Consider the following 12,982-nt stretch of genomic DNA (forward strand, 5'->3'; position numbering starts at 1 on the left):
ACCAACCAATATTGAATAAATACATAAATAACCCCATTGCGCCTTACTTCAGCTGTCTTCCAAAATTTGGTGCACGTTACAATAAGCAGAGGTAGACTTGGAAGTCTGAAGGGGAGGGAACAGTGATGATGGGAGTGAGGATTGATGATGATAATGTCAAAATATACACTAGATCAGTCAATTCCGCATTCGACATCAGGGGTGGGACGTATCTCCGCCTATGCATGTGACCATTTCTCCACAGGTGCTATTTGTATTTTTGAGATACATGCAACCGTACTGGTAAAATTTGCCAGAATTCCAGAAATTTGTGTGCATGCTAAGCACATTTGCTGAAACTGCAAGGCTATGATTTATGAAAAAAATAATAGTTTTTTTCAATAAGAGTTGCAATTTCTAGTAAGATGTGTATAATGATATGTTTGCAGCAACAAGTAGAAAATTATTTAGTCATGCAATTTTTAGTTCCTTTGTTCTTTTACATAAAATAAATGCTATTTTTAATTATGTAATCTGTATTTATTAGCCATATGAAGATATCCCTCGCTTTACACATTTTCACAATAACACAATTTTTAAAAGTAGGTTTGAAACATTGAAAACCCTGTGAAATTTCGTATGAAGTTGCTTTAATCTGAAAATGAGCGTGCAAATTAATGAGATATCATAGTTATAATGTCAAAGTCTGTAAGATTCGAGGACGTAAATGTGTGTGTACATATATAAAACACTCAAATCTCATTCATCAGAATGAGCTAATGACACATTGACTCATTTATTAATATCATTTATAGCTCCATAATAAACGAGGAAATATAAAATGACACGAATGATAACAGTCAAAAGCCCTCAATTTTTGAACCCAAGTTTTCAAGAAAACAAATGATTAATTGATGGATTTTTTTTACACATTGGTAATGTAAGCAGAATTGTAATAGAAGAAACCCATTCCAATGAGAATAGAGTTTTCACATTTGCAAGAGGTATTTAAAAATCATTAATAAAACAAAGAATACTGCCCGTCACAGATGAATCTCGACTATTTCATTAAAAAATTGTATGAGCCTATCACATGGGCAGAGATACGGGGGGGGGGGGGGCGCATTCCCCCCTCCCCCAGCGTCAAAGGTGAAGTCGACCTATCTAATGTATATGCATATATGAATTGACATCATCATCGTGCCCCCCCCCCCCGCCCAGTAATAATGACCGTGCCCCCAGACATCCAAGTCTATCTCTGCCTATGACCTATCATCCCAAGAATTTCAGGAGAGTAGACCCACACTGTGCAGAACTGGTCCAATCGTCATCCAACTGAAGATTGACAGAAATTAATGTTTATAAAATAGCATTAATCTATTAAATACATTCATCCAATGAAGAAGATTTTTTTGATTTCATTTATTACCAGATTTATTCATTCTATAATCTTGAATAATGCATTAAATTAAATTTTTCATATTTATACTGGAGGAACCTCACCTCCCTCCCCTTAATTGCTATACTATATCTTGCCCAGGCTAAATACCCCTCACTTTAAGTGATTTTGTCTTATGCAGTAATTTTTCAGTACCGATTAGGCCTCTTCACATAAAGTGAGGGATGCCTGTACTAATTATACAAAAATTGCAATTACTGAACTTTTACGAATTTGAATTTTACATTAGCATATCTGGGAAATATGTTGTAACCTTTCATGTTAGTACAGAGGTAGCGCCCTCTGTGACAGGATAAAAAAAATCTCATATAAACCCATTGGGTTTTATACTCGTAAACTAGCTTTTTCTGAAATGGACCTGTATCAAATAAATACTTACCTGACGCTATACGAAAATGCAAATTAGCATTTTGACCCTTGTCTTTGTCAACAGCCAGCACTTGGATCACAGAGGAGCCAATAGCTGCCGTCTCATAAACTTTAGCATCAAATGTTGGGCTTAAGAACTCTGGAGCATGATCATTCACATCAAGGACATTGATGACAATTCTCGTAAAGCTGCGTTTTGAAGGAGTTCCATTATCACCAACCATTGCAGTCAGATAGTGTTTCTTCACAGATTCATGATCAAGAGGCTGTACAATCGAAATTTTTCCAGTATATGAATCTATTTGAAAATAATCCAGGCTTTTTGGGTTTGCGCTGAAAAATTACGAAAAAGTAAACAGGTAAAAATACATCCAGTTTTCCACACAAATAGCAGCAGCTATTAAATACAGGCGAACTTGGCTAATTCAAACTTGGTTAATTCAAATTTTTGGATAATTCAAATATTGGGAACTTGAGTTTCCTTCACATGTTAATGTTGAAATTACTTGCATAATTGGATTTTTAGTGTTTTGGATTCAAAGATTGATTTAGATGTCATTTGCAAAAAGTGCCTTTTTTTCAAAATTCCTGGTTAACTTTATAAGTCATCATTTTTTTTATTGTGCAGTTCACTTATCTTTTCCTGAATATAACATGTAGCCTACACATTAAAAAATTGCAATAAAAAAGTCTGAATTTTTTTGTTTTGTCTCTGAGTACAACGCACTGATGTCATTATCATTCTCATATGCACACTGGCTTATGTCTCTCTGTAAAGCAGTTGGAGTTTTATCTGACATTTAATGACACTTCATTAGCACCTGCCAATGGAAGATGCAAATATTCTACTACAAAGGAAATACGAAAATGTATGTGTGTTGTAATAGACTTCTCTACGGAAGGAATATAAAAAAAAAGTTCTTAAATCACAATTAATATATTCTGGTAAAATATGTTGGGGATTCATGTCTCTCTTGCAGCATTGTTCATTTATTTTGGTATATTAGTGTAGCTTAGCAACATTTTACACCATATCCAAATGAGATTCACACGCTTGTTCACCTTTAGAAAATAAAATTGTGGTTTGATTCATGGATGGATGTGGACATAAGCGAAGAAGTGGAGAACAAAGTCTCATATTAAATCTTTTGATGAAGAAAATGAAAATGAATCTAAAAAAAGCAACAGAGGTCCCTATATGAACACTTGCAAAGTCTACGCGGACATGTTAGAAAAAATATTGTTCTTGAAGCTCTAAAATCACATCTTCCATTCGACTTGAAGATTTTGTGTGATGTTCAAAAGCATCCAGAACAAAACGAACGAAAATCAAAAATTTACAAATAAAATAGTTTTTATGATCATTTATCTATATATATATATATATATAATTGATTTTATGTGTGTCTGTGTGTGTGTATGTTCTCCATACAAATCTACAATTTTAGATCGATCGTCCCCAAATTTTGCATGTATACCAAATGGGACCCGACTTGAACGATAGCCTACTTTAAAATTTCGTCAGAGCAGGGCAAATGCCCCAAATGGGCAAAAAACTGTCGGGCAACAATGGTTTTTGGGCCTCAACAATCACTTTCCGAACGTTTACTTTGGTTACCTTGGTTCCCTAGCAATGCGTTTCAGACGTGTATATGCCTTTACAATGGTTTGTCACTTTTCTAATCCTGTTACCATATGTATAATAGTTTATGCCTTTATAATGGTTTGCCACATTTTCAATCTTCCCAGTAATGAGACTTTTTCAATAGATGCCATAATCATCATCAGCATCACTTTGAGGGTCAGCAAACGATGATCCCCATAGAAATCAGTGTTAAAATGGCCGATTCTACTGTAGAAATGCAGAAATTTAGTGGGGTTTTCTACCACATCAATGATTACAAAAATTGAATTGAATTCTCGATTTTTGAAATATTGAGTTCGCTTAGAGATACGAAACCCAGGAGATTAAATATAAAGTAATTAGCCGGACCTACTTTTGAGTTGGATATTCATGCAATAACATTGATTTCAATTTCTTATTTATATCCTCTCAATAATGAAAATTAATGTCTCCGTATTGGCTTTTAATTCATTCATTTCTACGTTTCTTTTAATCTAGATTTGTTTCTTTCATGAGTCGCGCAGGAAGTCCTCATATTAGTTACCTTAGACACGGTTTGTATCTCCCTCAAAGAAAGAGGGAGATATCACGTGATCCAAAACGCCTCATTGAAGAAAACCCGGACAACGCCGGGTATTATAGCTAGTCTATATATATAAAATTGATTTTCTGTGTGTCTCTCTCTGTGTGTGTGTGTGTATGTTCTCTATACAAATCTACAATTTTAGATCGATCATCGCCAAATTTTGCATATATACCAAATGGGACCCGACTTGAACGATAGGCTACTTTAAAATTTCGTCAGACCAGGGCAAATGCCCCAAATGGGCAAAAAACTGTCCGGCAACAATGGTTTTTGGGCCTCAACAATCACTTTCCGAACGTTTACTTTGGTTACCGTGGTTCCCTAGCAATGCGTTTCAGATGTGTATATGCCTTTACAACGGTTTGTCACTTCTTCAATCCTGTTAGTATATGTATAATAGTTTATGCCTTTATAATGGTTTGATACATTTCCAATCCTGCCAGTAACAAGGCTTTTTGAATAGACGTTATAATCATCACCATCATCGCTTTGATGGTCAGGAAAAGGGTGATCCTCATAGAAATCAGTATTAAAATTGCCGATTTAACTGCATAAATACGGAAATTTAGTGGGGGGGGGGGGGGGTGGTTTCCTGCCACATCAATAATTTTAAAAATTGTATAGAATTCTCGATTTTTGAAATATTGAATTCGCTTGGAGATACGAAGCCCAGAAAATTAAGTATGAAGTAATTCGCCGGACCTACTTTTGAGTTGGATATCCATGCAATAACATTGATTTAAACTTTTTATTTATATCTTCTCAAGCATGAAAATTAATGTCTCCGTATTGTCTTTTGATATTTATTTGCATAAATTCATATAGTTTAGGATGTTTTTAAAATTAGTTATGGGCCCCGTAAAGTGCATCGAAAAAATTCCACAGCTTTAATTAAGCATTTTTGGAAGCTGAAACAGGCAGACATGGATAACTTGAAGTTCAGGGGGAGGGAATTGAAATACCTAGCACACATAAAAAAAAAAGGGGGAGGGGGCTATTCATTTCTATGTTTCTTTAAATTTAGATTTGTTTATTTCATGAGTCGCGCAGGACGTCGCCATATTGGTTATCTTTAGACACGGTTTGCATGTCCCTCAAAGAAAGAGAGAGATATCACGTGGTTCATAAAGCCTCATTGAAGAAAACCCGGGCAACGCCGGGTATTATAGCTAGTGTTTTATAAAAGTACTAGTTGCAATAGCGAGAAAACTGGGATAATGAGTGGTAGCATTCAATACATTTTTATAATAGTTAAGAATTTGTGAAAGCATAGTTATATACTATTGGATTGGATTATTAAATTGGGTAATTTAAATTTTGGACAACTAGAACTATTTTGCTGTCCCTTTTGAGTTTCAAATTAACCACATTTGACTATATTTCTAAGGCACATGAGATTTGCACAAAATCAATGTTCCCAATAGTGGGAAATATCGCCCTATGGGGGGAGCAATAGAAACTATGGGTTCGCACAGAGTTGTTGGGGGACAATGAGAGAAAAGACAATTCTGAAGGAGACAATGGAACAAAAACTTTGGGAAACCATGCACTAAATGAATGAGTACTTACCTATTGAATAGAGAAAAATATAAACGAGAGTCTTGATCATCTGAAGCTTCCACATCGAGAACTACTTTTCCTGGAGGCTCATTTTCCAAAACATTAACTGTATATTCATTAGAAGAAAATTCCGGCCTTTGGTCATTGACATCACTAACTTGAACATGTAGCTAAAGCAAATGAAACAAATAGAAATAAAGATGCGGGTAAAAAAAAATTAATTCCACATATTTGTGAGTTTATTGAAACAAACACATAACTGCATATGTACAAAACATGAGAATGTTTTCCTGTATGTGAGTGTAGACTTTTCCCCCCATAAATTGCAATATCTGTATGCTAGAGGTAAAGGGCACTATGTTCATTTTCGTCAATATTGAGATACGATTAATTTGAAGTACTTTTGTTACACAACACATAGTTAGACATGCCCCACCCACACATGAGGGTAAATTATTATCAACCTTTTTTGTTTCTTCATGCCATAAATTCACTAAAGAAGGGACTGTGACAAGTCTGGCTTGAGGAACGCTGCAGATCCCAGCCTAGAGGCCGAGTTCAAGTATGTAGTGGGGGGGGGGGCGCCCGAGTGGCGCTGTGGTAAGATTGTTGTCTTCCACTGTGAAGGTTACTGTCATGGTCCACGAGTTTGAATCAAGCCTAAGAACATCAGAAAGAAGTTCTTTACCTACAGAACCTGGGGCAACCACTGATAGATGGTGCTTTTATTTCCCACCCAACTCCACTGGTTGAAAATTGTCATATGGCGATACATATGACTGGAGTTGTGCATCAACAGTAGTAGTATGTAGGGCCATGGGCGGGGAACACCAAATCCTACTTTAATGAATAACAGAGATATTCACTTTATAAAACAAATGAGCTCCACAGAAAGACATACTAAAAAAATCTTTGAACAGCTCTCCTGTAAAATTTCCCTTTTATGATATGGTGCCCGCCCTTTACCTCCAGCATACAGACATATTTTAGTGAAAAACTAAGCATACTGTACAAAAACGAAATGATTCGGAAGATACCTGTTGGTAGACTGTATGTATCCCATCAGTAACACTAACATTCAGATTGTATTCAGACTGCTTTGTCCAGTTCAAAGGTCGTGAAACAACAACTGTACCTGCTTGTATCATGAAAGCTGAATCTATGTTTCCGCCTAAAAATTTCATGAGAACAAATCAATTATAAACTGTATAATAATTTAAAATTGCAGAATTGTGATGAACAGAGAAAAGTGAAAGCAAATATAATGATATCTCATATGTTGATCAGCATATGAAGATGTATGACTCCTGGTAGAAGAATAGTAGGCAAGCTACGAATCACACCCATTCACTATTTCAACAAGGAAATTTCACACCTACCAGCAAAAGAGTACCATAGTTGGTCTCCATCAGGATCTTTCGCCACCATAAAAGCAATAACCCAGCCAATTTTATCATTTTCAGCAACAGTAGCAGTGTAGTCCATTTCTGGAAATTTTGGGACACCTGGTGAGCTTGTAGGTCTTGGCAAAACTTCAATTGATACTTTGAACGTGGAACTACGTGATGGAGAACCATTATCCGCAGCTTTAACCTGTAGAATTAACAAATTAAAATATGATACAAAGATTCAAAAAAAAACAAAAAAAAATTTACAGAATTCTGCGTGAATTAATACTTACACATGTTTAAATATTTTCACACAAAACACAGAATTAGTACAACCATATAGGTGAAGGGGGTTAATGAACTCATTGCAAATGATATCAAGATATAGGATATGAAATGTAGAATTAGTTACATATAACCAGCACAATTCCCCTTCTCCCTTAAAAAAAACTCAATTCAGAACTCCTCCTTCAAAACATTTTGACATATATTAAAAGGATTTTTGGTGTCTATGGATAAATCTTTCTTGATCAAATCAAAACATACCCCATTGATGTGAATATTTGACGACTCCAGGTTTAAGATACCACACTGGTTAACTATAATGGAAACATATCCTGCTACATCTTAAAAAATACACAGTGCAGATCAAAGCTAGGAGAATGAATAAATAAATCTCAATCGGACAAATTGAAACAATATTCCACTGATGTTAGAATAAATCTTTAAATTCTGGTACAAGAACAACAGTACTTACTACTACTAAACCACACATGCAACTCGTATTCCACTACCGAACTTTTAATGAACTGGTACGTGTTAGAAGTTTTGAATTGGTACATGGAATGTGCCTGTACAACAGTAGACATACAGCACTGGTGTGAAAGAGATTTTCATCCTTAAACTTGTGATTGTGTCAATGACACAACATATAATTGTTTTCCCCCAGATTTATATCTTTAAACATATGAAAACATTGAAAGAACTGCATTTTATTTCCATTTATTTTTCACTCTGCGCTCTTATAACTAATCTGTAAAGATGAAGATGAAATATGTGGCAGCTGCAGCCATCTATAGAAAAGAAAATTTGCGTTCTAGTAATGGGACGTTTTAGACAGAGAGAGAGAGAGAGAGAGAGAGATATGTGATCAAACTTAAGTAGCTAATTCATTGTATCAAAAGAAAATTTTTTCAAAACATTTGATTATGCCAATATATAAATAAATATAATCGGAGAGATGAACCAATATTTTAAAGAATTGCAACACGTTGAAAAGAAAGGTTTAGAAAATAATGACACTTTACATGCAGAGGGAAAGAAGTGAGCAGAACCTACAACTAATTTATGAACTTCTCCAGATGTCAGTTTAGCAGTCGAATAAATGGCTCCAGTTTTTGGATTGATGCCAAATCCAACAGCTTCTTGAACATTATCTAAAGAATATGTGATTCTGCCATTTTCACCTTCATCTGCATCTGATGCAATAATCTGTTAAAAAATAAAAATATATTGATTTATGAATAAAAGTTAACACACATATAACCCTGTTTGATTAATAAGTCACATGTAGAATTTCTCAAAAAAGTTAATAATTTTTATGAAGTATTATTTATATCTCAATCAATTGACAGAAACTACAAAACATATTTTTCATGTTGAATTTAAAAAATAGAACAAAAACGCAGGCCAAATGAATATAGAGAGAAATTTTTCAACAATTTTTTTTTCTAATATAAAAGAAAATAGGAGTTCTTAAACGTTTGTGTTCGAACTGACTGCACCAATAAAATGAGGGCTACGAATCCTTTTACAAAACAATATTCAGTACATAGCAATGTGAAAAAAAAATTTATTTGTTTTCCTGTCCAAGTTTAAGGACCCTTTGAAAAATGACCCCTGTTTATAAGAATACCTGCTATAAAGAAATTTCACGAAAAATTATAGCGCAATGACTTATTTCTCCCACTTTTTTGAGTTGATGAACATGCCTTCGAAAAATGAAATTTATTTAAAAACATATCATAGGTGATCAACATGAATTTGAGTGTCTAGAAACATCACTATATTTTTTAATTTTTTTTGTTGTTTCTTATATTTTATTTCCATAATGCTATTACAAAAATGAAAATCGCTAATATATATATTTCAATTTAATTTCATATAAGAAACAACGAAAAATTGAAAAATATAGTGATGTTTCCAGACACTCATATGGTTCAGTTAGTCATACTTACACGACATATAGTGGAATCGGGTGAAGAAACATCGTTTTCCAAAACTGGACACTGAAGTGGATTGCCTAACCAGAACTCTGGGTCATTGTCGTTGATATCAGCAATGCATACAACAATTCTGCTAATTGATGACAATGGGGGTTTCCCACTATCTTCAACCCTAATCTGAAAAAAAAAACCAAAAACAAAATGCTTAAATGTTAAAATTTTTTGGGATTCATGCATATATTATAGGCCAAAACAACAAATGCACAAAACTTCAAACTTGGGTACAAAAGTTTGTCCAGATATAATAATATATATTCAGAAAATCACCAATGAATAAGGCACATACAAGGAAAATACAAAACTCCTTTTATTTATGTATTTACCTTGTATTTGTCTTATTAGCTGGTAATTTTCTGAGTATTATATTAGTAGGACTCTGATTGCTACGTCTTTGCATATTTTTTCATTTTTTGCTTATTTCGCTATTTCTGTGAGATAGAGCATATTTTCAAAATTTTAAGGCATATTTTGAATTTTTGATGATATTTGATAAAAAGTAAATTTTTTCTCCGCTATTCCGATTCAGACGAGAGCTCTTAGGGCTAGGATTTTTATGCACTAAAAATGAAACGTCATTACTGATTCAGAAAGAATCCTCAAATTCAGGTTTTTTTATCCAATTACCAATAACATTGAATTTTTAGAGAATAAAAATACTAGCCTTTCAACGACACCAGTGTGTGTCTGATTAATCATCTGAATCGGTGTGATGGTAACTCAGGGAAAAAATTTTTAAAATTGGTCCATGGGGAACTTTTTAGCATTTGTGGGCAATTTTGAGAGTTTTTATCAAATAAAAAGAATTATTATTTTTTAATTTAGTGCAATGCTTTTATAAAGTCAAAGACTTGGCTAGATATTTCTACCTATAGATGGCAGCACAAATATTTTGAATTTGTGGGAACAACTTATTCAAAAGGAAAATTTTTGAGAGAAATTTTGGCTCGATGAGATTACCATCACTGCATCTAATCAAGTTCCAGCAAGTCCAGATAAAAGCTATAAGGCCTCAATATTTTCAAATTCTTCAGAATTTATCCTCATAGCGATTGTAATTTCTGTATCGATTTTGAAAAATTTGTGTATTGTGAAATCGAATTTTCAACATGACTAAAGCAAAGCAAAGGACTTCACGGAAACTAAAGAAATTTGTTTCTGAATATGGTGAGAACAGTGGCGGATTACCGCACAGGCGCATGAGGCGCGCGCCTGGGGCCTCGGCAGAGCAGGGGGCCTCCAAATAGTTGTGTGCTTCATCCTACATATGAATTTACATGCGCATCAACAAATCTCTTGAACTAAGTACAGTATCTGCTCTCCCTTTTTTTTTTAACCGCAATTTTTTTTTTTTTAATGTATACTGTACATATTATATGGAAGAAAAACGGGAACTGAAAGAAAAGAACAATTTACAAGACGCAGCTCTCAAGGGCCAGTTCTTCCCCGACAAAGAAGGAAGAGACATTGTAAAGCGATCATTCAGGGAGGGTCATTTTCAAACAGTATTTCCCCTAAGGGCACAAGCAGGAGGAGGGGTGAGAACAGCAGGTCCTAATGTCTGTCCGAAATGAAAATTGGAGTGAAGGCATAAACAGATGTCTCATTCCACAGTATTAAATGCTTTTATGGGCGCCGATAATACGACAGCTTTGGTGTAAGCTTTTGTATACAGTATAATGGATGGCAAGATGGCTATCGGCAAGAGGCGACATCGACAGGAAGAGACACTCGTACTAATTAAAATGAATGTAGTAGAGCTCTTATTGTGATTTTGTCTCCCACTTGTTTGAATGAAATACTATAAGCTGGTTCAAACAACATATACATTTGCAATCTATGACTGGAACCATACAACCATATGACAAAAAAAAAGTGGGGTTTGAAATGAATGCTGAATGACATGCATTCTGAATCACGTGATTTTTCTGTTTCTCTTTTAACACTCCCTCCCGGGCTGAAAAAAATCAAGGGGGTTTCTTTTCCTTCTTTCTAAAAAAAAGAGCTACATTTTTGGATTGGTCAAGGAGGCTTGGGTAGACAGCATCTTTGTGTCAGACCGAAAAGTGTTTATTGTTAATGTAATTGTAATGTGTGTTATAGTAATGAAAAAAATGTTCATGCCGATCCTCAAGATTTCCTTTAGGATTTAGATTGCAGAATCTCCAAAAATAACGGTAAGCAAAACTAAAAATATATAAATTATCTGATAAATTTTTATTTGAGCATTTCAATTCAACTACAGTAGTCTCTCGAGAATTCGGTCGTGCTCTAATCCAGCACGTCCAGTAGTCCAGGATATTTAGGTGGTGTGGTGTCACTTTTCTCCTGATGCCCTAACCCCTTAACACGTTCTAATATTTCTTAATTGCTGATCAAGTCCTGACTACGTCTTTGCACGAAATTTCATATATTATTTCAATGGGTTTCTTCAAAGTTAATCCAGCAATTTCGGTAAAATCTGGCACACCGTGGTCTAATACGTACCGGATTAGCGAGAGTCTACTGCAGGGGTCTTCAACCTTTGAGGCATAGGCCTTGAGGCCATCCATATTGAAATATTTTATAAAGTACGCGGGCCACAATGTTATACTGTGGCATTTTTCGTTATTAAACGAAACGGGGGGGCGGGCATAATATAGAAGATTTTTATTCACTGTGAATACAAATAATACAAAGGCAAAGGCCACAACAGGCAGAGTGCCCAACGAGGTGGCTGAAAGAGAAAATAATAATAATTAATATAATAATAGTAAAAATAAAATAGAATAAACAAATAAAAAATAATAATTTCTAAAAAAAATTTTTTAAATAATTTCTTTCATTGACAATAATTTTAATTCATTCTGAAATAATTTTAATTCATTCTGAAATAATTTCTTTCATTAAATTTTATTCATTCTGAAATAATTTCTTTCATTAAATTTTATTCATTCTGAAATAATTTCTTTCATTAAATTTTATTCATTCTGAAATAATTTCTTTCATTAAATTTTATTCATTCTGAAATAATTTCTTTCATTAAATTTTATTCATTCTGAAATAATTTCTTCCATTAAAAATATAATTCTTATATTTACTCTGATATAATTTCTTCCCTCTATTGAAGAAATGTTTTTCTATTTATAAACAATATTTCTTTCATTAATTTTTTAACGTCTTTCAATGAGTCTGGTATTATTTTTCAATTAAAAATTTTCATCAATTATTAAATAATTAAAATTCTGAAATTGTTTTTAAAAGTGATTCTGATATTATTTCTTTCATTAAATATAGATTTTTATTAATTCTGAAATTATTTCTTCAACCAATTCTAATTTCCTTTCATAATTTCAATGTAAAGTAGCCATTTTCTGAAAACCTTCGGTGGGCCCAAATAGCTCCGAGCATTGACGTACGCAAGGAAGGGATTTTGAGGTTCTGACCCCCCCCCCCCCACTTCGTTCGGAGGGGAAAAATGATGTGAAAACCCCTCCCTTGAGAAAATCCTGTGTAAGCCTATGGCTCCGAGGGTCACATTTGGATCACGAGCTATATAAGTTGAAGACCCCTTTTTGCATTTAGAATGATTATTATTCATTTTTTTCAGTTAATTTTTCCTGTTTTGTTGTAAAATATGATTATTAGGTTTGCAATGTGTGAAATTATAACATAGTTTGAATTAATTAGGATTTTTCATTGATTTCCTTGTTGCATTAATTACAACCGTATAAGAAGTACAGTGGAACCTCGCTA

At 33.9% G+C, this 12,982-nt stretch overlaps 1 protein-coding gene across 5 annotated transcripts in view; it reads right to left on the bottom strand.

The window, feature by feature from the left end:
- Nucleotides 1-12,982, bottom strand: part of LOC149088790 (fat-like cadherin-related tumor suppressor homolog) — a 540,044-nt gene that overhangs the window by 42,041 nt on the left and 485,021 nt on the right. For all 5 annotated transcript variants that reach the window (XM_089250155.1, XM_089250161.1, XM_089250171.1 and 2 more), the window contains 6 exons: nt 9,203-9,367; nt 8,304-8,456; nt 6,957-7,170; nt 6,615-6,748; nt 5,587-5,747; nt 1,818-2,140 (listed from right to left, as the gene is read on the bottom strand). In XM_089250155.1, the coding sequence (XP_089106281.1) occupies nt 1,818-2,140; nt 5,587-5,747; nt 6,615-6,748; nt 6,957-7,170; nt 8,304-8,456; nt 9,203-9,367 (1,150 nt within the window). The remainder of the gene's footprint in view (nt 1-1,817; nt 2,141-5,586; nt 5,748-6,614; nt 6,749-6,956; nt 7,171-8,303; nt 8,457-9,202; nt 9,368-12,982) is intronic.

The sequence above is a fragment of the Pholcus phalangioides genome, unplaced genomic scaffold (assembly GCF_987345545.1).
Source record: "Pholcus phalangioides strain wild (caught in Gottingen) unplaced genomic scaffold, Ppha-v1.0 ptg000003l_1, whole genome shotgun sequence".
Classification (NCBI taxonomy): domain Eukaryota; kingdom Metazoa; phylum Arthropoda; class Arachnida; order Araneae; family Pholcidae; genus Pholcus; species Pholcus phalangioides.